General features: G+C 38.0%; 1 protein-coding gene across 3 annotated transcripts in view; it reads left to right on the top strand.

Moving 5' to 3' along the window:
- Positions 1–1,109: 1,109 nt before the first annotated feature.
- RASAL2 (RAS protein activator like 2) overlaps positions 1,110–24,745 on the top strand; it is a 382,318-nt gene continuing 358,682 nt past the window's right edge. For 2 of the 3 annotated variants that reach the window (XM_033428151.2, XM_033428152.2), the window contains exon 1: positions 1,111–2,035. In XM_033428151.2, coding sequence (XP_033284042.1) covers positions 1,834–2,035 — 202 coding nt within the window. In that variant the 5' untranslated portion in view covers positions 1,111–1,833. Of the gene's footprint in view, positions 2,036–24,745 lie in introns of all 3 variants that reach the window. The other variant, XM_033428154.2, reaches the window with a different exon arrangement.

Genomic DNA, 24,745 nt, shown 5'->3' with positions numbered 1-24,745 from the left:
TCTAAGGTTACTTCCTGTTGTGAAATACTATTACTCTAAATAACAGTTTAGAGAAAATTACAAAACGCCTCCTCATACCTCTTGATAAGCCCAAACAATACAGAAAACAAAAATGTCCCCTTGTAGACCCGTCTCTTTGTGCCAAGTAGGGAGAAACGGGGGACAAACACTAAACACCCCCCCAAAAGGAGTTTAAAAAAAAAAACAACGCAATGTATACTTATGGAACCCTTGCTAGGTTTTATGCAGCCATGTCCAAGAAACATTGTTGGAGACCTACTATGTGCAAGACACTGTTTGTTACTTTTCAATTTTAAAATCATAATTATTACTTTTCCAGCAACTCAAATCTGAACTGGTGAATATTGCTTTGGGTGGGCATAAAATTAAACCCAAGGTCAAGGGAGACAGTCTACAGATAGACCAAAAATAAAACGCAAGTGACATCATTAGCGACCTCGGTAAAAAAGCCAACATATTGCACAAAGATCGAAGGCAAAAAAAGAGAAACACGTTTGGTTAATATTAGGCTTTTGAGAGCATTTCATGTGCTTGCGAGGCCCGTCCATCCATCCACACCACACTTCTTAACCATGCTATTCTAAACCGATGACAAATCCAGCTTCAGTGCGGACAGGTCGCAGAGCGCGGTCCCCACACAATCCCATAATCCCAGACCCCGCTGCCAACTCTCCTCTCTGGGAAGGAAGGAAGCTTTTCCCCTAGGGTGACTGTAAAATAAAGCAGCATCTCCAATCTCTCCGTCCAATGAGAAAGAAATGTTGGTCCAAATAAATAAAGACATAAATGCATACATGCAAGGAAAAGGGTGGGAAAAGGGGAAAGGGAAGCTCTTTTCCTTTCTTTTTAAATTTCCCGCACCCCTTTTCCACCCCGCCTCTCCACGCCGGCTCCACTTCAAGAAGCAGCTGGGAAGACTGGTAGACCGGGAAACGCACTGCAGGGCGGTGGCGGAGAGAGTATTTGGAAAGTAGGCGGGACTGGCTGGATGAATAACTCGGGGTCCGATTTTTCCTGCCTTCGGCGGCAGTTCCTCCTCCGCTTCGTTACTCTACTGCACACGCGGCTTGGCTCTCGGCCCTCGATTACTCCGGCCTATCACCCTGGGATGCCGCCTGCCGCCGCCACAGCCGCGGCAGCCGGGCTTGTGGGATCCGCCGCGGAGTCGGAGCCGGACCCCGAGCAGCGGCGAGAGCCTTGGCCTGAGAGTTAGAGGGGCGGGCCGGCTCATTCCTGGGGTGGGTGCTGAGGACTGGCGGGCGAGAACCCGGGGCCACCGCCTCCCCCGCCCCCCCACCCAGGGGTGAGGGAGTGGACACTCGGAGCCCCTGAGGCGGCGGCGGCGGCGGCGGCGGCGGCGGGAGCCGGTCAAAGGGGGCGGCCCCTGGCGGCGACGCCCCCAGCCCAGCCCTGTCTGGCCCCACTCCATCCCCAGCCCCGGCCCGATCGGCCCGCGGGTGACGCCGGCTGGGGCACAGAAAGGCGGCTCCGAGGGGGCGGGCGGGCGAGCCGCCCCTCCCGGGTCCTTCCACGTCCCCTCCCGGGAGGGACCCATACCTGAGCCCGGACCCACCCCCACCCGGGGCCACGCTGGATCCGCCTCCCGGGCTGGGTCCCGCCCGCCGGCTGCAGGTGGGCAGCAGCGCCCGAGCCGCGGGCAGTGGGCGGCGGGGAAGGAGGTGAGCCGCGTCCGCGCCGGCTGCCTCTCGGGTCCTTGCCCCCGCTGCTGCGCTCTCCTCCTCCCCTTCCCGCAGGCAGGGCGCGGAGCCGCGCGCCCGCCCCGCCGCCGCCGCCTTGTCCCTCAGGGGCACCATGGAGCTCTCCCTGTCGTCCGGAGGAGCCGCGGAGGCGCTCTCCTGGCCGGAGATGTTCCCGGGACTGGAGTCCGACTCGCCGCTCCCCCCGGAGGAGCTGGACGCTGTTGTCCCGGTCAGTGGGGCCGTGGCCGGTGGCATGTTGGATCGGATCCTTCTGGAGTCCGTGTGCCAGCAACAGAGCTGGGTCCGGGTGTACGGTAAGGACCAAAGGCCGTCTTAGAGGCTGATGTTTTGTGTCTTTGCTCAGGCTGAAATTCATTACCTGGTCTCAGTCGTGTTCTCAGTCCCCATCCATCCTGGGTCCGTTTCCCACATCCCTTTTGGTTCTGGGGTGCATTTTTGACAAGTTTCTCCAGACTAGGACTTGAGGAGAGAGATGTGACTCAGTATGGTCTTTGGACCTTTTCAGGTACCTGCAGTACATTTAAGGTGGAGTTGGGCTATGTAGACTTAATTCTCAGGTGGTGACTTCAAGGGAAGTGTCAGCTGATCTTCAAGAAGAACACACCGTGAAATCAAATGAATGGCGTTTCACTGCTTTCTCTGGAGTGAGGCAAGGCTGGAAACTAAGATATTATGAAACAGCTTAGCAGAGGTTAAGATAATAAAATAAAAATCAGAAGCATTTATTTGGTGGGAACAGTCTAATTCTATAACCTCTTTCTGAACCTCACTCTCCAAAGGAAAGCATTTAGTCCAAGGGGTGTGGATTGTTTCGGATTGCACTATTGTTTCTGGTGCTCTTTGTAAAGTGACTGGGTTGCTACTCAGCAAGTTAAAAAGTGATGAACACACTAAAACTTTCCCTTTCTGCATTCCTAGTAACCACCTCTTTAATTAAAACTGAATGATGAGATTCTATTAGGGCGAGCCTTGTGGCAGCATTAAAACCATGCTGGTTTTGAAAACCCATAGCCCAAGGATTTATAGCCTGGCATTCAGGACTGAGCTGTGGCTTTCCAAAATATTGAAACGTCAAGGTGTTTATCACTTAGCTCACAGGACTATAAAAGACATTAGTAATGTGACTGAGTATAAGATGGCAAATTTGAAGCACCTGAGATCAACACAATGTTAAGATGTTATCCTGCAGTCATGTGCATCTAAGCCCGTTAGTGATCAAGTACATTATGTTTTTTTTTTTTTTTTCCATCCTGAACAGGGTATGTGTTTAGTATTCAAGAGTGACTGTGACTTTGAAGTTGTCCTCCTGGATAGTTCAGTTGATTTCAAGACTTTAAGTCTATCACCATGAGAAAGATCATAGAACTGGGAGTCCAGAGATCTGAATTTTGGTCTCAGTTCTTCCACTACATGGCTATGTGATTTGGAGCAGAGCAGGTCACTTTTTTGACGTCTCATTCCTCTTCTGTAAAATGAGTGGATTGGATTAAATAATCTCTTAATGGTCCTTGTAGTTCTAAAAATCCATCAATTTTTATAACCAATTCTTAATTGTATTTTGCTGGATGTTTATAAATGTTTCTTGATGTTATTTTAATTAACTGAAAGAATTAAAGCAAAGAAGTGGGAGATGATGCAAGGTCACCCAGTTCATTCTCAGCAGATTAAAAACTTTAGTGCCTGATTTTTCCACCCACCTGCTGTTCCTACTTAGCCGATGGTTTGTAACAAAGATTGGTGGGAATCTGAAATTGAGCTTGAATTAGAGTATATTGTGGTTACAACTTTTTCCTATTCTATCCTTTCTGTCCTTATACACTTCTTTTGCATATTGTTTTTTATATGAAGTTAGAGATAGGGCCTTGTTAACTGCAAGAATATGTATATATGACAATTCAGTATTTCAGTGTCAAACTATTCTGTCTGGATTTTCTAGACTTAGTATTAACTACCTTCTTTGCATATAACTCATAAACCTATGTGCTTGTTTTTGTAGTCCATTCCTAGGGCTAGGTTTGTGTGTATATTCTTAAATATATATTCTCTCTCACACACACATATATAGTGTGCATTTCAAAGCCAATCTGCAGACTTTATACTGCATTGTAACTTTTTTGTCTTCCCTATCAATTAACCAGAAGTTTTTATTTACTGTTTAGTACTGCTACTTTCCTTCCTCTAAGGCAGCTCATCTTGGGTACTACTTTATTGTCTTTAGTTTGATGTAAATATTCCAAAACTATCTGAATGACTCTTGGCTTTTCTATGTCCTTAGCTAGTTTTTAAGTTGCCTGTTGTATAGCTCTTTGAAGTAAAAAAAATAGAATGTAGAAAATCAATTTGGAAAACAGTTCGTTTTGGTTTTCTTGTTTATTTGTTTTGTGTGTTCAAAATCCTGATTGTTTTGGAACATCAAGGTTCTTTTACACAATTGAAAGAGACTTTGATGAGTGTACTCAAACGTTTTTTAAAGAAATCCAGAAACTAGTCTAGAGCATGCAACTGGGGGTTGAGAACCTGGGTTTTCATTCTGGCCTTGCCACAAATTGTTGTTTAACTTTGGGCAAGTAATTTTAAGTCCATGGGTCTAGGTTTCTACATAAAATGTGGAATCTGGAGTAATTGTATCTATGGTACATTTTAGTTTGAGTTTTCTGATTCTATGGCCTACCCTATTATTTAACCTACAACTTTGCCTCCCAATTCCACCCTGACTCTTGGGGCCAGGCATCAAGCAAGCCTTTAATACATTTAAATCATGACTATCAGGATTCTGGGGAGCACTTTTATCAAAAGGTCAATGAACTGAGTTTTGAAAGAAGGAATGTTGAGGGCAGATGTATATTTGTTTGGAATGTTTTCACAAGATAGGAAGGTGGGAATGGGGATCTCAAATCTAGCTCATTCAGTTTTGAGACCTAACCTAGAATAGACCTGTGGGTTTTAAAGATAAGATGCAAAGTAAGGAGCTGTATTAAGTGCTCCTGGCTTCTGGCTATGGTTTATATCCTCTTCAATATACTTAAGGTTTGAAATCAGTATGCAAACAAACAAGAAGAACAGAAGTAACCCCTCTTCCCAAATATCTTAACAGAAACTTTTATTTTATTTATTTACTTACAGAAACTTTTGGAAACAATATTTTATTAGTTTGCCTCACAAAATTTGAAGACTGGTTACTGTTTTGAGTTTGCTACTAATAGGTCTGGCTCTTTGGTGGATTATACCTATATTCAGAGTTTTGTGTATTGTCATGATTACAAACTTTTTGGAATATGTCCAGAGCTTTATAATATGTAGACCTATATTTAGAACACAAACAAATGCACATTTTTGAGACACAGCCAAGAGAAAATAGTTATGCTGTGCTATTCTTCATTTTCTTTTAGTTGCAAAGTGTTTCATTTGTTTTATTCCAATATTATTATAAGTTGTGCCCATGCCCGTCAAGACTATAATATTTTTGACACCAGGGAATCTGTCTGTCTTGTTTATCTCTGTATTCCTATCTTGCCACTCCCTTCATTGTCACAGTGTCTAGCAGATCGATGCCTCCCCCACGGTAAGTCAGTGTGTGCTGAATGTTGATCCATCTGTCCTTTGACCATCCAGATCTCAACCTGACTGACTGTATGGGTGGTAGAGTAGCTTAAACAAAGGCATGCCACAAACAGCTAAATATGGATGCAGAATCCAAGAGCATCAAATGCAGAACATTTTTCAGATATTTATAGCCTCAAAGTGAAGTCAATTGGCTGAAAAAGCTCAGCAGCCCAGCAAAAGGAAACGGGAACGGCAAAGCCAGCCTCACTGTCTCTGCTTTCTGGTAAACAATGAGGACGTTAAAATTAACTACTTTACCATGAATGGATGGTGAGTGAAGGGCACTATTTGGGGGAAATTAAAGATACCAGTCTCCAGCAGTGCCCGCATTGGAGCTCTGCACCCATCAGTACAACAGATCTGCAGGTGTATGCACAGATGTGCTTTTAAATAGCTAGAGGGGAAATATAGTTCTCATGATGAAGTGATCACCAAGAAACCATATTGTTTTTAATTTTAATAGTATGGGCAGGACTTATCTAAAATATTCAGTTAATAAAATAACATCAACATTATTGCCTACCATTAAGCTAATATATAGCTCATTGTTTATTAATGATTGATAGGGACCTCCTGGAAAATTTCTAAAGGCTGGTACTATTTCAGCAAGCAGAAGAAAAAGGGAATTAATCATACTGCATCAAATATAATACAATTCTAGAAATATGGCAGTGGGAATTTGGTAAGAATTTCTCATGAACTGGTTATGAGTTGACAGGGGCAGAAGTCTTATCTGGTTATAGTAAGTAATATTGCTTATACTTCATAAATTAAAACAAAGGATGATTTAATTAAAAAAGTATATTTTATTGCATTTTTAGAGAACATGTTTCTATGTTTACTTAAAATGTTGCAACCAGTAACAAGTCCAGGAAGTTATTTTATTTTGGTCTAGTATGAATTAGTTATGACTAACTCACTGGCCTTATACAGAAAGTTCTTAGCATAATTCACTTTGAATATTCTCAGCAACTCATTCTTTTTTTTAAAAAAATACTTATTATTTTTTAAATTAATTAATTTTATTTTTGGCTGCATTGGGTCTTCGTTATTGCACGTGGGCTTTCTCTAGTTGTGGCGAGCGGGGGCTACTCTTCGTTGCGGTGCGCGGGCTACTCATTGCGGTGGCTTCTCTTGTTGCGGAGCACGGGCTCTAGGTGTGCGGGCTTCAGTAGTTGTAGCATGTGGTCTTCAGTAGTTGTGGCTCGCAGGCTCTAGAGTGCAGGCTCAGTAGTGGCACACTGGCTTAGTTGCTCCGCAGCATGTGAGATCTTCCCAGACCAGGGCTTGAACCCATGTCCTCTGCATTGGCAGACGGATTCTTAACCACTGTGTCACCAGGGAAGTCCCGCAAATCACTCATTCTTACACGTCTTACATATGCACCCCATGACTCCTGTTTTGTGGTAACATGTAGATAAGTGAAATTGCTCAACCAAGACTAGAAGTTTTATGTGCTCTAGCTAATTGATTGCCAGAAGAAAATCAGTGACTATGTATTCAGTATATCCCAAAACATGTTCATGTTACTTAAGTGTTTTAATTTCCTCAAATACTATTAATTGAACTTTTACAAATGAGTATTAATGTTTTAGGAATCCTTGGGATCTTAAGCTTGAGTTCAGTACTCAAGGATGGGGACTTCCCTGGCGGTCCAGTGGCTAAGGCTTCAGGCTCCCAATGCAGGGGGCCCAGGTTCAATCCCTGGTCAGGGAACTAGATCCTGCACTACACAGCTAAAGATCCCACGTGCGGCAACTAAGACCCAGCACAGCCAAATAAATAAATAAATATTAAAAAAATATATTTAAGCCCATTCATTAAAAAAGAAATACTCAAGGATGACTTTGAGTGTTGACACATCATTTTCCCATAATCTCCAATACATTTTATACACAGTAGGAGTAGACAGTTCTCCACTGAAATTAAAGAGAACTTCCAAGAAGGCCTAGGTATATACTGTTTATTTTAAATTATATTGATTTCAAATAGCCCTCCTTTTTTTCCTTCAAGAGAAAATTTATATATCTCCTTTAAATAATGTATTCTACTAATGTTTTAGATGGTGGACAATTTCCTTTACAACATCTTAGTATTTTTCTACCCTCTATCATGTTGGTTTATTGCTATTTCATTTTCAGAGAACGAAAATACTTTTGCAGAATAGAAACTATACATCCACAATCCCTTGTCCAAAACTGTTTGGATTAGAGTGTTTCAAAATTCAAAACTTCTGATTTTAGAAAATATGGTATATATAGTGATATAACCCCCCAGTGGTGTGTGGAGCAACATCAGTCATGTTAATAGTTCTGCAATTAAACAAATGGACATTCATGCTAAGTATTGTTTAACACTATACATAGCATGGTGTCAGTGCAGGTCAGATTTTACTGCTAGAGAAGTTATGAAAAAAGAGTGTTCAGAGCTTTTTGGGTTTAGGAATTGCCGGTATGGAATTGAGGATCTGTACAAATTCTCTGATGTAAATAATATGAAGTTCTAGATTGCCCCTGTTTATCTGAGAATAGTTTATAAGGATTGCCTTTATCTTCTTCAGATAATAAGATTCAGTGTATGCACTTTAAAAAATGATGTACAGGGCTTCCCTGATGGCGCAGTGGTTGAGAATCCGCCTGCCGATGCAGGGCACAGGGGTTCGTGCCCCGGTCCGGGAAGATCCCACATGCTGCGGAGCGGCTGGGCCCGTGAGGCATGGCCGCTGAGCCTGCGCGTCCGGAGCCTGTGCTCCGCAACGGGAGAGGCCACGACAATGAGAGGCCCGCGTACCGCAAAAAAAAAAAAAAAAAAAAAAGATGTACAGTTGTATCCTATTTATGATGAATGAAATAAAATTTTCTGATTTGCTAAGGAAAACAAAAGGGATTCATATGACAAAGTAGGCTTTACTGAGATTACTGAAGAAATGGTAGCAAGGCAGTGGTTTCTTACACTTTGTTTTATTAGAAAGAAGGATAAGGTAAATTGAAGTGGAGGGTTTATGTAATTGTTTTTAGCAGTTGCTCTCTGGAGTAGCACAAAGTGATTTGATCACCTTTTAAGTAGGTGAACCACAAAAAAGCATTGAACTAATGACTGAGTTAATCCAGAAAAAATTCAGCTGTCTGCTCCCTTGTCCCACCCTATTGGAATAACTTTTAAGTAACTAGAGAGGTGTTCGGTCTTGTTAACCAGGAGGAGGAGTTTGAAGTGTGCTGAGGGCACTCCGCCCTTGGCAGAGGGATAATTGCTCTCTGATGTTTGTTTCTTCCCAAAGGCTATCAAGTGCTTCTCAAGACCTGTTGGTAGAGAACCTTTTACAAGTTTAATGTAGCTGGTTTTCTTGTGGAAGGCAGCCATCAAGAAGTACATGATATGTAAATAGTAGGGAAAAAAAGATGTCCTGAGGCCCAGCTCAATGGGGTTGGAGGGAATACGGTAAACAAAAGAAATAAAAATTGAGCCCTTGAAAGCAAGCATGACAAAACTTCATTTGCTGCCCTGTGACATAGAAGTTATCATCTTCCTATCTCTATCAGCAGGGTTCAGGTGTTAGAAGTCTTGAGTTTTACCTTCCCTTACTCAATGTAGTTACATTAATTGGTTGTCTGTGGCCACTTTGCTCATAAGGGTCCAGTTTAGATCCTGATTGCATTCTTATTCCCCCATAAATTGTCTTCAACTTGGCTCAAGTTCTGTTCATGTTGTGTCATTTACAGTAGGCTTTCTAAAAGTATCCCCTCCCTGCTCCTAAGTCTAAGACATTGGTAACACTTGCAGATACTGTTTGGAAGAGTGAAAATTTAGAGAGGAAAAATTTAACATGAGGCAAGAAAACAGAGTTCAGAAGAATAGTGTGAAGAGTTAAAAAGTGTAAAAAGTTGATAGTCCTAAATATTTTTCAAAATAATCTTTTAAGTTTCCTCATTAAGTAAACTGACTCAGGAAATTTAGCTTCTTCCCAAAATTGGAGACAAATTCCACAGTTTGTCAGGATTAGAACTCTTAACCTCAGATTCCTCAGCCTCCTGTTATAGCTTCTAGATCTTACTGCTTTCCCTTAGGGAGATGGCCTTTCAAAGCTGAAGGTCAGTGAGAAATACCAGATTGTTAGTTTCACAGTCTTTAAGGGAAATGCTGGAAGTACCATTACCTAGGTAACAGAAAACAAAAACGGTCAAAACATCCAGAAAGTAGGAGGATGAGAATAATCTCATAGTGATCCTTAGGAGGTAGATTAGAGGACAGATTAGATCTTTTCCTAAATTCTTTATTCTGCCATTGGAGTGATGTTTTGAGGAAATTTGAATGTTTCATTTATGATCCTTAGAATCCTGGATAATCCTTAGTAGCTTTATACCTCCCTTTTAATTTCTAACCTCTCTGATTCATATTATTAAAAATTTAATACTATTTTCCTAATTATGAATGTAATCCATGCTTAATGTAAAGAATTTGAATTATAGGAAAAGCCAAAGAAAATTAAAATCAGCTATAATTCCACCTCTTAGAGATAATTCTTCCTTTAATATTTTATTCCAGTTTTTTCTGTGTACAGATATACTTGTTTGTACATATTTGGTATCATACTGCATCTATTTTATATCCTGCCTTTTTCTAATAGCATATTTTCTTATGGCTTTGAAAATCTTTAAAATTTTTTCAAATATATTTTTATTTTTAAATGTAATTTTAAAAATAGGAAATACATTTCCTTCTTTCAGAATTCAAAAGGTATAAAAGGATATGTCATGAGGTCTCTCTCACCCCTCCTCCCCACCCCTCACTTGCCATCTGGCAGGCAATCATTTCCCTCCCACACAATGAATAAATGTTGGAAATTTTTGTGTATCCTTCCATACCTATTCCAGGCATATAGAAATAGATAGATAGATAGGTAAAAACTCTGCCAAGAGTGGGATCCAAGAAATGTAGTTTAAAAAAATTCAGGGTTTGGGAATTCCCTGGTGGTCCAGTGGTTAGGACTCTGCACTTTCATTGCTGAGGTCACAGGTTCAATCCCTGGTCAGGGAACTAAGATCCCGCATGGCCAAAAAAAAAAAAAAAAAGGCTGGGTCATTTTTTTGTGAGGTTAATGAAGTGACTGGAACAAACCCCCAAAGGAAGTTGGTTGGGTGTTCTGGGGGTCTGGAGCCAGTTGTTAATTGCTTAGTATCTGAATTGATAGTATCATAGTTTTTACTGTGTATATGCTTTTTTCTCCTTTTTTACAGAATTGTTAACCCATTATAGGAATTGATCTGGAGTTTGTGTTATTCCTCCCTCACATCTCCCCTCCACACACACTTATTAATATATCTTGGATATATTTTCCTGTCCATTTGTAAAGTGGTTCCTCATTCTTTTTATGGCTGCATGATGCTTGGATGAATCATAATTTATTAAACCAATCCCCACATTTTGCTGGTGCAAGTGATAGTGCATGAATAATCTTGGATATAAGCCATTTTGCTTGTGTATATCTATAACAAAAATTCATGGAATTGCTAGGTCAAAGATAGATGTATTTGTAATTTTGAAAGATAGTCCCAAATTGCTCTTCTTAGGGGTTGTACCTATTTATATTTCTCCAGCAAGGTATGAGAATGCCCATCTCCCCGTACATAGGGAATTATCAAGGATTTTTAATGTGACAATCTAAAAAATTAGTCTTAGTTTAATTTTATTCTTTCAAATCTTATATTACGTGTGATTGAATATCTTACAGAGCCATTTAAATATACCTTTTATTGTGACTGTACATATCTTTGGCCATTTTTATTGGGTTGTTGGATCTTTTTCTTAGTGATTTGCAGGAACTTTTAGTATATTAAGAGCCCTTTGTCTGCCATGAGTTGCCGGTATTTTCATTTATCTTTTTTTTTCTTTTCCTCTATGAGGAAATTATTTTTATGCAGTTGAATGTATCAATCTTCTTCTTCTTCTTCTTTTTTTTTTTTTTTTTTGCCACACTGCGTGGCATGCAAGATCTTAGTTCCCTGACCAGGGATTGAACCTGTGTCCCTGCAGTGGAAGCGCAGATTCTTAACCACTGGACTGCCAAGGAAGTCCCGAATGTATCAATCTTATGGCTTTTTGGTTTTATGTCCTAGTTAGAATGGCCTTTCCTATTCTGAGGTTATAAAATAATAATGGTTTGTCTAGTACTTTCTTGTTTTTATTTTTACATTTAAACCTTTGATCCATTTAGAATTCATCCTGGTATAAAGTATGAGATATAGATACAATTTCACTTTTAGAAAGATGGCTTTCCAGTTATCCTAGCACCATTTATTGAATAATTAATTTTTCCCCACTGATTTAAGATGACTCCTTTATCTTTCATTAGATTGCCATATACATTTTGGTTTATTTCAAGATTTTCTATTATGTTCTGTTGGTCTGTCTATGTTCATGTGCCAGTATCACACAGCTTTATTACTGAGGCTTATATGAAAATATAATTTGTTAATGACTAATTGAACGTAACTGATTTAACCATTATCCTATTTTAAACATTAACATTTTTCAAAAATTTTATATTAGCAGTCTATTGATTCTCTTTGTGCATAAGTCTTTGAACTTCTGACTGTTTCCTTAGGCTGAATTCCTAGAAGAGTATGTTTTTAAAGGCCTGAGACTTAGTGCCAAATTTGTGTGACCTTCTTGGAAAGCAGTTCTTGCCACGAGTATATGAAAGTATGGCTCATAATTTTAAGTCCTACTTCTGTATTGCTACTTTCAACATATTGAAGTATGTTTGCATAGATTTCATGTAGTGCCTTAAACGTTATTTAGCACATGTTAAATGTGCTCAGAGTTCTAATGTTTATAAGACTGACCTTCAAAACTGAGTGTTTTTCCTCAATGGTACTCCCTTTGATTAATGGCATATTTCCAGGTGAATGAGGGGAGCATGAGTATAGAGTCAAAGCAGTTGGTCTGCTAAAGGTCAAATCCATGACCATGGCCTTATTTATACTACGTTAGACTCTCCAACTGAAATGACCTGACACAGATGCATAATGTTCCAGATACTCTAAGAAGAACATAGTTGGCGGCTTTCATCTCAGCTGATCGTGTCCTCCTTCTACTCTTTGTTTCTCAGAGTATTAGAAGGAATTGACATCAGTGATTTGAATATAGGTTCATTTAGTTTTAGCTGGATGAATGACTGAGGTGTATACCTTATATAGCACTGTGTTAATGCTGAGTTTTTAGCATGGGATTCATTTAGGTATGTTCTAGGGAAGTTTATAATGTCAGAGCCAAATTTGAGGAATGGCAACAAGAACTAACATTAATGACAAAAGTAATTTAAAATATTTTCTTCAAAAAAAAAGGGCAGGAATAGGAATTGTTTTGAAAAAGCGTAGTTTGTATAGACCATTAAGCAGTTTTCTTTTTTTTTTTTAAGGACTTAATTTTTTTTAGAGCAGATGTAGTTTCACAGCAAAACGAGAGGAAGATAACAGATTTCCCATATATCCCCCGTTCCCACACATACATAGCCTCCCCCATTATCAACATCCCCAATCAGACTGGCACATTTATTACAGTTGATGAACCTACATTAACACATCATTTTTACCCGAAGTCTACATTAGGGTTTACTCTTGGTGTTGTACATTCTGTGGGTTTGGACAAATGTAAAATGACATGTATCCACCATTATGGATCATACAGAGTATTTTCACTGCTTTAAAAACCCTCTGTGCTCTGTCTGTTCATCTCTTCTTACCCACTACCCCGCTAACTCCTGGAAACCACTGATGTTTTTACTGCCTCTGTAGTTTTGCCTTTTCCAAAATGCTATATAGTTGAAATCATACCCAAATTTTCTTTTATCCATTAGTCATTTGTTTAGCATGTAATAGGAGCACACTTAGAAAGGAACAAAGTAGCTTAACTTTTAATAGTGACATAGAGCAGTTTGAGTGAAATGAAGAATCCTGTATCCAGTTAATATTGTGGAAGTTTGTAGGAGATTTTGTTTGATTTAAATTTGGGCAGGATATACTATATAAGTATCTTGTTCCCATGATTTCCTTAGGCTTGACTCTGTACAATTTTCTATGTATTTGTAGATTTCAAGAATACCCCAAGTGAGGAAACCCAAGGTCTTTCTAGTGCACGTTCCTATTTTGAAATGGGCCAGTTTTGCCCAGTGGTTGGTGATTAGCCTGTATCAATGAACCTGAAAAAGATGTCCAGCATAGTAGCTACCAACTAAAAAAAGACGTGGTTCAAATCTAAAAAATGACTCTACTTTTAGTATTTTCTGGCTTCATAAAAACTTCATAGTAGTTTTCATTTTTAGAGAAATGAAGATTTATTTGCTAATTTTTGAATCTTGTTTGATAACATGGTTAAGAAAGGACAATATCATATGTGGTAATTCCTATTGAAATAGAAAGATTCTGAAGAGGATTTAATATGGCCATATTTCTTGTTGTTTTATTCAGGTCAGAAAGTCCTAAGTCATTCTTTTTCAAGCACCCCCTAAATCAGTTTGAGGAAATTTTTAGTTACTTGCACTTTAGGTTATGTTTTTGATGTACATCTTGATTGTCATACCTTGAGAAATAGTCATATTACCTTGTGAAGCCGATAATCTTTCTTTGCCTGTAGCATAACTGGCAATGATAATGTTTCACTTATATAACCAGTAATGTTATTCCATTTACCTGTGAGCATATTCTATAAAATGATACCTTTTTACAAAGTTGCTTTTTTTCTACAGTCTGAAAATACCCTGTATTTTTTTCAATAAATTTATGAAAAATGATAAGTCTTTTCTCCATTTTATTGGGAAGTAATCATGTAAAGTTAGTGATTTAAAGATTCTTGGTGAAGTTATATTGGAATCTGAGTAAGATTGGAACTGAGTTACAATCCAGTACTTTTTTGGGAAAAATTATCCCATCTCTGTTATCCAAGTTCATAGTTACTGTTTCCAGTTTAATATAGTTGTGTTAAAATATATCACGAGCTATTTTTTATAAATTAAAAAAATATATTTATTTGGTTGTGCTGGGTCTTAGTTGCAGCAGGCGGGCTCCTTAGTTGCGGCTCGAGGGCTCCTTAGTTGTGTCATGTGAACTCTTAGTTGCAGCATGCATGTGGGATCTAGTTCCCTGACCAGGGATTGAACCTGGGCCCACTGCATTGGGAGCGTGGAGTCTTAACCACTGCGCCACCAGGGAAGTCCCTATCATGAGTTATCAAAGTAGCATCTTTATGCTTTTCTAAGTTCTCTTAGAATTTAGCAGTATGTCTTATCCTAGCTTCTCTGCCTTTTTTGGAGCCTTGTAGGTAAGAATGGGTATTGAGTTCTTTATTGGTGAACTGAAGGAATAAAAGTGAGGATGCTAGAGAGAGTAACCAATTCACTGTACAATTCAGTGACATTAAATATATTCACAAAGTTGTGTAACCCTCACCACTATCTATACCCACTTTTGAGAAACTGCCACTTTTCCACAACATCTGCACCTTTTTACATTCCTACCAGCATTGCACAGGGTTACAATTTCTCCACATCCTTGCCTACACTTGTTATTTTCCTTTCTTTTTTATTAAAGCCATCCTAGTCGGTGAGAAGTGATATCTCACTGTGGTTTTTTTTTAAATTAATTATTTTATTTATTTGGCTGCGTCGGGTCTTAGTTGCAGCACGTGGGATCTTTGTTGCGGTGCGCAGACTTCTCTCTAGTTGTGGTGTTTGGGCTCCAGAGCACTCTGGCTCTGTAGTTGTGGCACGTGGGCTCTCTAGTTGTGGTGTGCAGGCTCCAGAGCACCAGGGCTCAGTAGTTGTGCCATGTAGGCTCTCTAGTTGTGGCACATGGGCTCAGTAGTTGTGGCGTGCGGGCTTAGTTGCCCCACGGCATGTGGGATCTCAGTTCCCTGACCAGGGATGGAACCCACATCCCCTGCATTCCCACGAGGGAAGTACCCTTATTGTGGTTTTGATTTTCATTTCCGTCATGATGAGTGATGCCGTGCATCTTTTCATGGGCTTATTGGCCATTTGTATATGTTTTTTGGAGAAATGTCTATTCAAATCCTTCTTTTATATTAATTCTTAGTAGATATATTTGTATTTTTCAAATTATCAGTGATAAGTGTTAATTATCCTGTATAGTAATCTTAACTCTAATAACAGTGACAATCATAAGCATGATTATAACAACAACAATAATGTAAAACTTCTTGGCTGCTTACCATGAGCCAGGCACAGTTCGAGGTTCTTTAGGCCTATTAATTTATTTAATCTTCATAACTACCCTATGAGGTAGATGCTATTATTAACCTCATTTTATAGATGAGGGATCAGAGGCGTAGACATATAAAGGAACTTGGCCAAGGTTATGGAGCAAGTAAGTGGCTAGTGTGAGATTTGAACTCAGGCAGTTCAGTCTTGAGTCTGTGTTCTTAACTACTGTATAATTTCGTTTCTCATATATAAGAACTTTAAACTCTTATTATAAAAAGCATTCACTGTGATATTTGTTAATTTGAACCTTGAAGTTTACCTATGTGTTTTATACAGCACCGTAACTATAAAATAATGACATTTGATGTGCTGGATATGCTTTGGATGTCATGATGCTATTGAACATCTTCGTAGAGGTGTCCAAGTTTTATTAACTGTAGACAACATGAGGAAGCTGTATGTGGGTGAGTGGTGTGAATATTTCTATATTTAAAAAAGGTTACACAAAGTCTATTTGTGATCTAAAATTTATGTATTTTTAGCAGTAATACAAAATATAAAAATAGTGTTTTTTCCCCAGTAATGCCTTTGTCGGCCTATTATTGATGTTTGACCAAGCCAGTGAGAATACTGAAATTTAAGAGACCACACATGGGCTTCCCTGGTGGCGCAGTGTTTGAGAGTCCGCCTGCCGATGCAGGGGACACGGGTTCGCGCCCCGGTCCAGGAAGATCCCACATGCCGCGGAGCGGCTGGGCCCGTGAGCCATGGTCGCTGAGCCTGCGCGTCCGGAGCCTGTGCTCCGCAACAGGAGAGGCCGCAACAGTGAGAGGCCCGCGTACCGCAAAAAAATAAAAATAAAAAAAAAAATAAATAAGAGACCACACGATCATAAGAACCATGAATCATATTCATCTGGGGCATAGCTTTATTCTAGGATTTACACTTCAAGTGCCTCTCCCCTTTGATATCAGAAATTCTGAAAAGAGAATCCACTTTCATAGAGCCAGGGAAACCCAAGCATTGATCAGAGCTTGGCCATATAAGAGACATTTTAGGATATTTTTAGAATTCACATGTTCTTTTCCAAAAGCCCAGGAACACTGGCCTCTCATCATTCCTGATTTGTTTTATCTTAGTTCCTCTTGAACTTGGTTCTCTTTATGGTGCATATGCTTTGTAGTTTAAACATATCCTAAGGTTTGTAGTTCAAGGACTCAGAAACTTAAAGCATGATTTAAACACAGCAAACTGTGAACCAGTTCTGAAATTTAACTTTCCTACTAATGAATTGCAGTTCTTCAAAATCTGTGATTCTTTGAGTTATGGGCATTATAGCAGTGGGAAGTGAGTTATAGTGTTACATTCTGATCTAATTCATACGTCTTAAAAAAACCAATTTGATATAATATATTTGACATACAACAAACTAACATATTTAAAGTATAATTTGATATGTTTTGGAATATATAAATAACTATGAAACCATCACCACAATCAAGAAAATGGACGTCTATTTCCTCTAAAAATTTCCTTGCATCCCTTTGTAATCTTCCTGCTCAATCCCCACCACCGCATCACCAGACAACCACTAAACTGCTTTTTGTTTTTAATGGGTTAGTTTGGATTTTCAAGAACTTTATATAAATGAAGTCATATAACATACACTTATTTCTAGTCTGGCTTCTGTCATTCAGCACATTTTGAGATTCATCCATGTTGTGGCATGTATCAACAGTTAATTTATTTGTATTATCTAGTAGTATGCCACTGTAGATATTCAATGATTATTTATCAGTTCACCTTTTGTTGAACATTTGGGTTGTTTCCAGTTTTTTGGCTATGACAAATAAAGCTTCTGTGAACATTTGCGTTCAAGTCTTTGTATAGACATATACTTTTATTTCTCTTGGGCAGATACCTAAGAGTAGAATGACTGGGTCATATGGTAGGTTTATGTTTAACATTTTAAGAAACTGCCATAACTGTTGTCCTAAGTGCTTGTGTCATTTTACCACCAGCAGGATATGACAGTTCCAGTTTTACTGCCTTACCAACACTTGGTATGGTCAGTCTTTTTAATTTAAGCCCTTGTAGGAGATGTGTAGCAATATCCAAAGTGGTCTTAATTTGCCTTTTTCCGATGACTAGTAATGTTGAGCATCTTTTCGTATGCTTATCAGACATTCATCTGTCTTCTTTAGTGAAATGTCAAATCAAATCTTTTGTCCATTTTTAAATTGGGTTTGTCAATGGACAACAGGTCCTGCTGTATAGCACAGGGAACTGTATTCAATGTCCTGGAATAAACCATAATGGAAAAGAATATAAAAAAGAGTATGTATATGTCTAACTGAGTCACTTTGCTGTGTAGCAGAAATTAACACAACTTTTAAATCAACTATACTTCAGTAAAAAAATAGATTGGGTGTGCCTTATTGAGTTTATATGAGTTGTTTCTGTATTCTGGATACAAGTCATTAATCAGATATGTGATTTGCAGTTGCTTTTTCCCGTTCTGTGACTTACCTAATCATACTCTTAACACTGTCTTCAAAGAATAGTAGTTCTTAATTTTGATGAATATTTTCTTTTCCTTTTGTGGATTGTCCTTTTCATATTTTACATAAGAAAGTTTTGTCTAGTCCAAGGTTGTAAAGATTTTCTCCTGAGTTTTCTTCTAAAAGTTTTATAATTTCAGGTCTGTGATCCATTTTGATTTTATTTTTGTCTATAGTGCAAAATAAGGATTGAGATTTACTTTTAAAAATATGGATATCTAATTGTTCGTGCACCATTTGTTGAAAAGACTGTTTTTTCTGCACTCAAATGCTTTTGTACCTTTGTTGAAGATCAAATATACATGGGGGTTTACATCTGGTCTTTGGTATATTCTGTCTTTCTACTGTCTATCCTGATTCACAAGCATACTATTTTGATTACTATAGATTTCTAGTAAGTTTTGAAGTCAGATATAAATCCTCTAACTTTGTTTTTCTTTTTTCAAAGTTATTTAAGCTATTCTAGATCACTTCCATGCCTGAATGAATTTTAGACTCATCTTGTCAATTTTATACAGAAAGCCTGCTGGGATTTTGATTGTTGTTGTGTTGAATCTATAGATCAATTTGGGGAGAATTAATATTTTAATAATATTAATAACAGTACATCTCTGTATTTTGTCTTTTAAAATTTTTCTCTGCAAAGCCTTCAGTGTGCAGGTCTTGCACATCTTTTGTTAGATTTACCCCTAAGTGTATTACAATTTTTGATGATGTTGTAGATAGTATATTAAAAAAAATTAGTTTCTAATTATTTGTTGCTAGTATATAGAACTATAATAGATTTTTGCATTTTTGTCTTCTATCCTGCAGCCTTGCTAAATTCACTTGTTATTTTTAGTGGGTATTTTGTAGATTCTATTAGGTTTTTTATACAGAGGATCATATATAATGTCTGTAAATAAAGCATGTTACTTCTTTTCGGATCAGGATGCCTTTTATTAGCTTTTCTTGCCTGATTACACTGGCTAGAATCTCCAGGATAACGTTTAATAGAAGTGGTGAGAGCAGACATCCTTGACTTCCTGATCTTAAAAGGAAAGCTTTCAGTCTTTTACTGTTTAAGTGTGATGTTAGCTTTAAGTTTGTGTTTTCGTAGATGCCCTTACCAATTTTAAGACATCCCTTTCTATTCCTATTCTTGATAGTTTTTTTTCAGTCAGTAATGGATGTTGTCAAATGCATTTTCTGCATCTGTTGGGATGATCATATAGTTTTTCTTTTTTAGTCTAATAATAATTACAATTTTTTTTGGCTGTGAGACTTGGGGGATCTTAGTTCCCTGACCAGGGATTGAACCCGGGCCACCACAAGTGAAAGCACCAAGTCCTAACCACTGGACCGCCAGGGAATTCCCTAATTACACTGATTTTTGAGCCTTAAACCAACTTGCCGTTCTTGCATAAACCCTTTGATGTATTATCTTTTTATATGTTGCTTGATTTGTTTGATTCGATTTGCTAAAATTATGTTAAAGAATTTTGTATCTATATTCTTGGAGGAATATTTGTGTGTAGTTTTCTTGTGTTATTTCTCTGGCTTAGGTTTTAGAATGTGCTGACATCATAGTATGTGTTGTGTAAAGAATTTCTTTCTTTTTTGATTTTCTGGAAGAGTTTGTGTAGAATTGGTATTATTTCTTCTTTGTACTTTTGGTACAATTCATCAGAGAAGCCATCTGGACCTGGACTTTTCTTTGTGGGAAGATTTTTTTCACTTCAAATTCAATTCCTTAATAAATATAAGGTCATTTAGGTTATTCATTTCTTCTTGATGAACTTTTGTTGTTTGTGTGTTTGAAGGATTATGTCCATTTTGTCTAAGTTGTCAAATTTATCAGAATAAAATTGTTTATGATATTTCCTTATCCATTTAATGACTTCAGAATCTTTAATGATGTTACCTCTCTCATTCCTGATATTGTAAATTTGTGTCTTCCCTATTTTATCCTCCATCAGTCTGGTAGGTTTAAGTTTATCAAATTTATTGGTCTAAGAACAGCTTTTGGTTTCATTGTCTTTTTTCTATTTTTTCTTCTTTCAAATTTTACTGATTTCTGTTCTGATCTTTATTATTTCCTTTCTTCTGTCTACTTTGGGTTTCATTTGTTATCCCTTTGCTAGTTTCTTAATGTAGAAGCTGAGACCATTGATTTGCAACTTTTCTTTTCTAAGAAAGGCATTTCTATGCTGTAAATGTTCCTCTAAGTACTGCATTAGTTCCATTCCCACACATATGGGATATTTCATTTAGTTCAAAATAATTTTTCATTTTTCCTTTGGTATCATCTTTGACTCATGGGCTTATAGAAGTTCATATAGTTTCCAAATATTTGAGGATTTTCCAGGTATCATTTTGTTACTAATTTCTAATTTGTGGTCAGGGTATACTTTGTATGATTTGAATCCTTTTACATTAACTGAGACTTGTTTTATGGCCCAGAATATAGCGTGCACTTAAATGTGTATTTTGCTGTCGTGGAGTGGAGTGTTTTATAAATATCTATTAGGTCTAGTTGGTTAATAGTGTTGTGCAAATCTATATTCTTCTTGATTTGCTATCAATTATTGACAGATTTGTTGAAGTCTTTGGTATAATTGTGGATTTGTCTAATTTTCTCTGCAGTTCTATCAGGTTTTTTTTTTTTTTTGGCTGCATTGAGTCTTTGTTGCTGCGTGTGGGCTTTCTCTAGTGGCAGTGAGTGGGGGCTACTCTTCGTTGTGATGCGCGGGCTTCTCATTGAGGTGGCTTCTCTTGTTGCAGAACATGGGCCCTAGGCACACGGGCTTCAGTAGCTGTGGATCATGGGCTCAGTAGTTGTGGCTCACGGGCTCTAGAGCGCAGGCTCAGTAGTTGTGGCACATGGGCTTAGTTGCTCCATAGCATGTGGGATCTTCCTGGACCAGGGCTTGAACCTGTGTTTCCTGCATTGGCAGGCAGATTCTTTTTTTTTTAATCTTTAAGATTGTGTTTATTTTTTTAAACAGCTTTATTGGAGCATAATTGCTTTACAATGGTGTGTTAGTTTCTGCTTTATAACAAAGTGAATCAGCTATACATATACATATATCCCCATATCTCTTCCCTCTTGCATCTCCCTCCCACCCTCCCTATCCCACCCCTTTAGGTGGTCACAAAGCACTGAGCTGATCTCCCTGTACTATGAGGCTGCTTCCCACTAGCTATCTGTTTTACGTTTGGTAGTGTATATATGTCCATGCCACTCTCTCACCTCGTCCCAGCTTACCCTTCCTTCTCCCCGTGTCCTCAAGTCGATTCTCTATGTTTGTGTCTTTATTCCTGTCCTGCCCCTAGGTTCTTCAGAACCTTTTTTTTTTTCTTTAGATTCCATATATATGTGCTAGCATACGGTATTTGTTTTTCTCTTTCTGACTTACTTCACTCTGTATGACATACTCTAGGTCCATCCACGTCACTACAGATAACTCAATTTCATTTCTTTTTATGGCTGAGCAATATTCCATTGTATATATGTGCCACATCTTCTTTATACATTTATCTGTCGATGGACACTTAGGTTCCTTCCATGTCCTGGCTGTTGTAAGTAGAGCTGCAATGAACATTGTGGCACATGACTCTTTTTGAATTATGGCTTTCTCAGGGTATATGCCCAGTAGTGGGATTGCTGGGTCATATGGTAATTCTATTTTTAGTTTTTTAAGGAACCTCCATACTGTTCTCCATAGTGGCTGTATCAATTTACATTCTCACCAACAGTGCAAGAGGGTTCCCTTTTCTCCACACCCTCTCCAGCATTTATTGTTTGTAGATTTTTTGATGATGGGGCAGGTGGATTCTTAACCACTGCACCACCAGGCAAGTCCCTCTATCAGGTTTTGTTTCGTGTATTTTGAAGCTTTGTTATTAGGAGCATAAACATTTAGGTGTGTTATGTCCTCCTGATGAAGACATAATATCATTATGTATTTTATTGTTATGAAATTTTCATCTTTATCACTCGTGATATTCTTTGTTCTGGAATCTATTTTATCTGATTTTAATATAGCCACTCTAGCTTTCTTGTGACTTGTGTTAGCATGGAATACCTTTTTCCATCCTTTTACTTCTAACCCACTTGTCTCTTTATAAAGTGGGTTTCTTGTAAGCAGCATGTAGTTGAGTCTTGATCTTTTATCCAGCCTTTCAGTTGGGGTATTTGGACTATTTATATTTAATATGATTGTACTTAATTATTTATATTTAATGTGATTGGTTAGGTTTAAATTGAGTGGTTGGGTTTAAATCTATTATCTTACTATTTATGTTTTATTTGTCATCTGTTCTTTTCTCTCTTTTACTCTTTTAATGCTTTTTGAAATAAATATGTATTTTTTATGATTCAATTTTCTATTTTGTTTCACTTTAGTGATTGCTTTATAGTTTATAGTATACATCTTTTAACTTATAATAGTCTACCTTCAAGTGATATTACACTACTTCACGTATAGTATAAGAACCTTATAACATTATACTTACAATTCTTCCTTTCTGGCTTTTGTGCTATTGTTGTCATACATTTTACTTCTACTTATAAACCCCACAAAAATATTGTTTTTGCTTCAGTCTTTTAAAAAGATTTATATAATATGGGAAAATAATAATTTTAGTTGTTTCAGACAGAAGGGTAAATCTGGTCCTTGTTAATCTTGACTGATAGAAGTCCCCCCATATCTGGTTTGGACCTGAATGATAACATGTCCTGGAGCAAATTAGCAGTGTTCTTCTTTTCTTTCTGCAGTTTCAAATCTGGTGTTTCAAATCATACCTCTTCAGGGAGGTATGACCTTGAGCTATTGAAGCTTTGACAAGTCGGGTTTCTTTAGTGCCTTATACTTATTTAAAGTCAGTGCTCCAACGAGGTCACTGTATCTCCTTAGTGTAGTGTCACCCATATAGCCATCTGACTCAACAAAATAAAAAACCTTCATATCTACTTTAAATTCCTCCAGATATGCTGCAAACTATTAATGGCATAAGCCCTGACTACAAATTTCATAGCACACCTCTTCCTGTAAATGGTGGAGTGGAAGTTGGGAATGTTTACCTGACCTGAATAAATCAATGAAATACTTTTTTTCTTTTCTGAAGGTGCTATTTTTGGCAAGCAAAGTCAGTTTTTCCACGTTTAGACTAAACTTCCTAATCTTCTTACTAGCAGGCAATTAAGCTGCTAAATCATGCTTATTATTAGGTCAAAAAATAAAGTAATTTTTGCCAAATAGACAATGGGAAACAAGAGTAGGTGGGAATTGGTGAATGGCCAGAATTTGGTGTACAGACTGCTTGTTGTAGTGTAGTCAGGGCAATGACATCTATACCTGTTGGTTCACCATACATATTTTGACTGAAAAGAAAATGTATTGATATTGACTTAGGAACAAATGTGTATGTTGGCAGGTCTAATTATTTGTGAATCCTGTCCTAATAGTGTTTACAAGTTTAGTCAGGGAGGTAATTATTTATCAAATAAACACAAAATAAATATAAAATTACAATTCTAACAATACTGTATAAGAAAGTACACAGGGTTGGCCCTAAGAGTATATAGCTAAATGATCTAATTTAGTTTGGGAGAATAGAGAAGACTTTCTTAATGAAGTGACTAAGATCTAAGAGGTGAATAGGAGTTAACTAGGTGAGGGGAGTTAGGAGTGGGCAAGTATTCCAGATGAAGAGGGTAGCATGTGCAAAGGTCCTGGTGTTAGTGAGCCTGGCAAGTTTGAGGAACTCGGAATAAAGACAAGAGTGGCTGGGTCACAAATAGTGAGAGGGCACATGGTATAAGATGAGGCTAGAGAAGTAACCATGTGTTAATGATTTGGGTCTGGAAGGTAGTGCCTGGCATATTTGCTTTAGAAAAGACCACTCTGCCTTCAGTGTAGAAGATAGATTGGTGTGGAGCAGGGAGACCAGACAGAAGGCTATTGTTGTAGTTTGGGCAGGAGATGATGGTAATTCAGACTATGGAGATGGTGATGGAGAAGAGAGAAGTGGACAGATTTGAGAGACATTAAGTAGGTTAAAATGGGTAAGATTTGGTGAAGGGTTAAATATGGGGCATTGAGATGTGGGGAAGGATGGGAGGATGTGAAAAGGGTAACTTCTGTTTAATTGTGAATGAATATTGGAGGGATATTGGTACTATTTAACGAGATACAGTTTTTTGTTTTGTTTTTTGGTTTTTTTGTTTCCCCCCCAGTGAACTGGAAGCATTTTTCTTCCAGGGAAATGTGTATTTTATTTAGGGACGTTTCAAAGTCCTCTTCATCCTTTAGGACCTAGCACAAATATGACTTCTTCCCTGACAAAGATGCCTACTTTCCCCCATAGCTAGAAATAACATTTCCCTTCTCTGAACTTCTATTAAACTTTGTTTACATTTCTATTATGGAACTTTTCATCATCTAACTTGTTGTATTCTACTTATTTGTATATGTTTTATTTCCTTTATTGTATTGAAAGCTGCTTATTGAGTGGGAATTTTATTCATTTTGATAGTCTCACAGCTAATAGTAACTGTTTCTTTACTGAACTATTCTTTAATGAATTTGACAGTCTCACAACTAACAGTAATATTTCTTTAATACTATCACCTTAGTAAG

The sequence above is a fragment of the Orcinus orca genome, chromosome 1 (assembly GCF_937001465.1).
Source record: "Orcinus orca chromosome 1, mOrcOrc1.1, whole genome shotgun sequence".
Classification (NCBI taxonomy): domain Eukaryota; kingdom Metazoa; phylum Chordata; class Mammalia; order Artiodactyla; family Delphinidae; genus Orcinus; species Orcinus orca.
The sequence above is the reverse complement of the archived record's forward strand: the minus strand, read 5'-3'. Positions and strand labels throughout refer to the sequence as shown.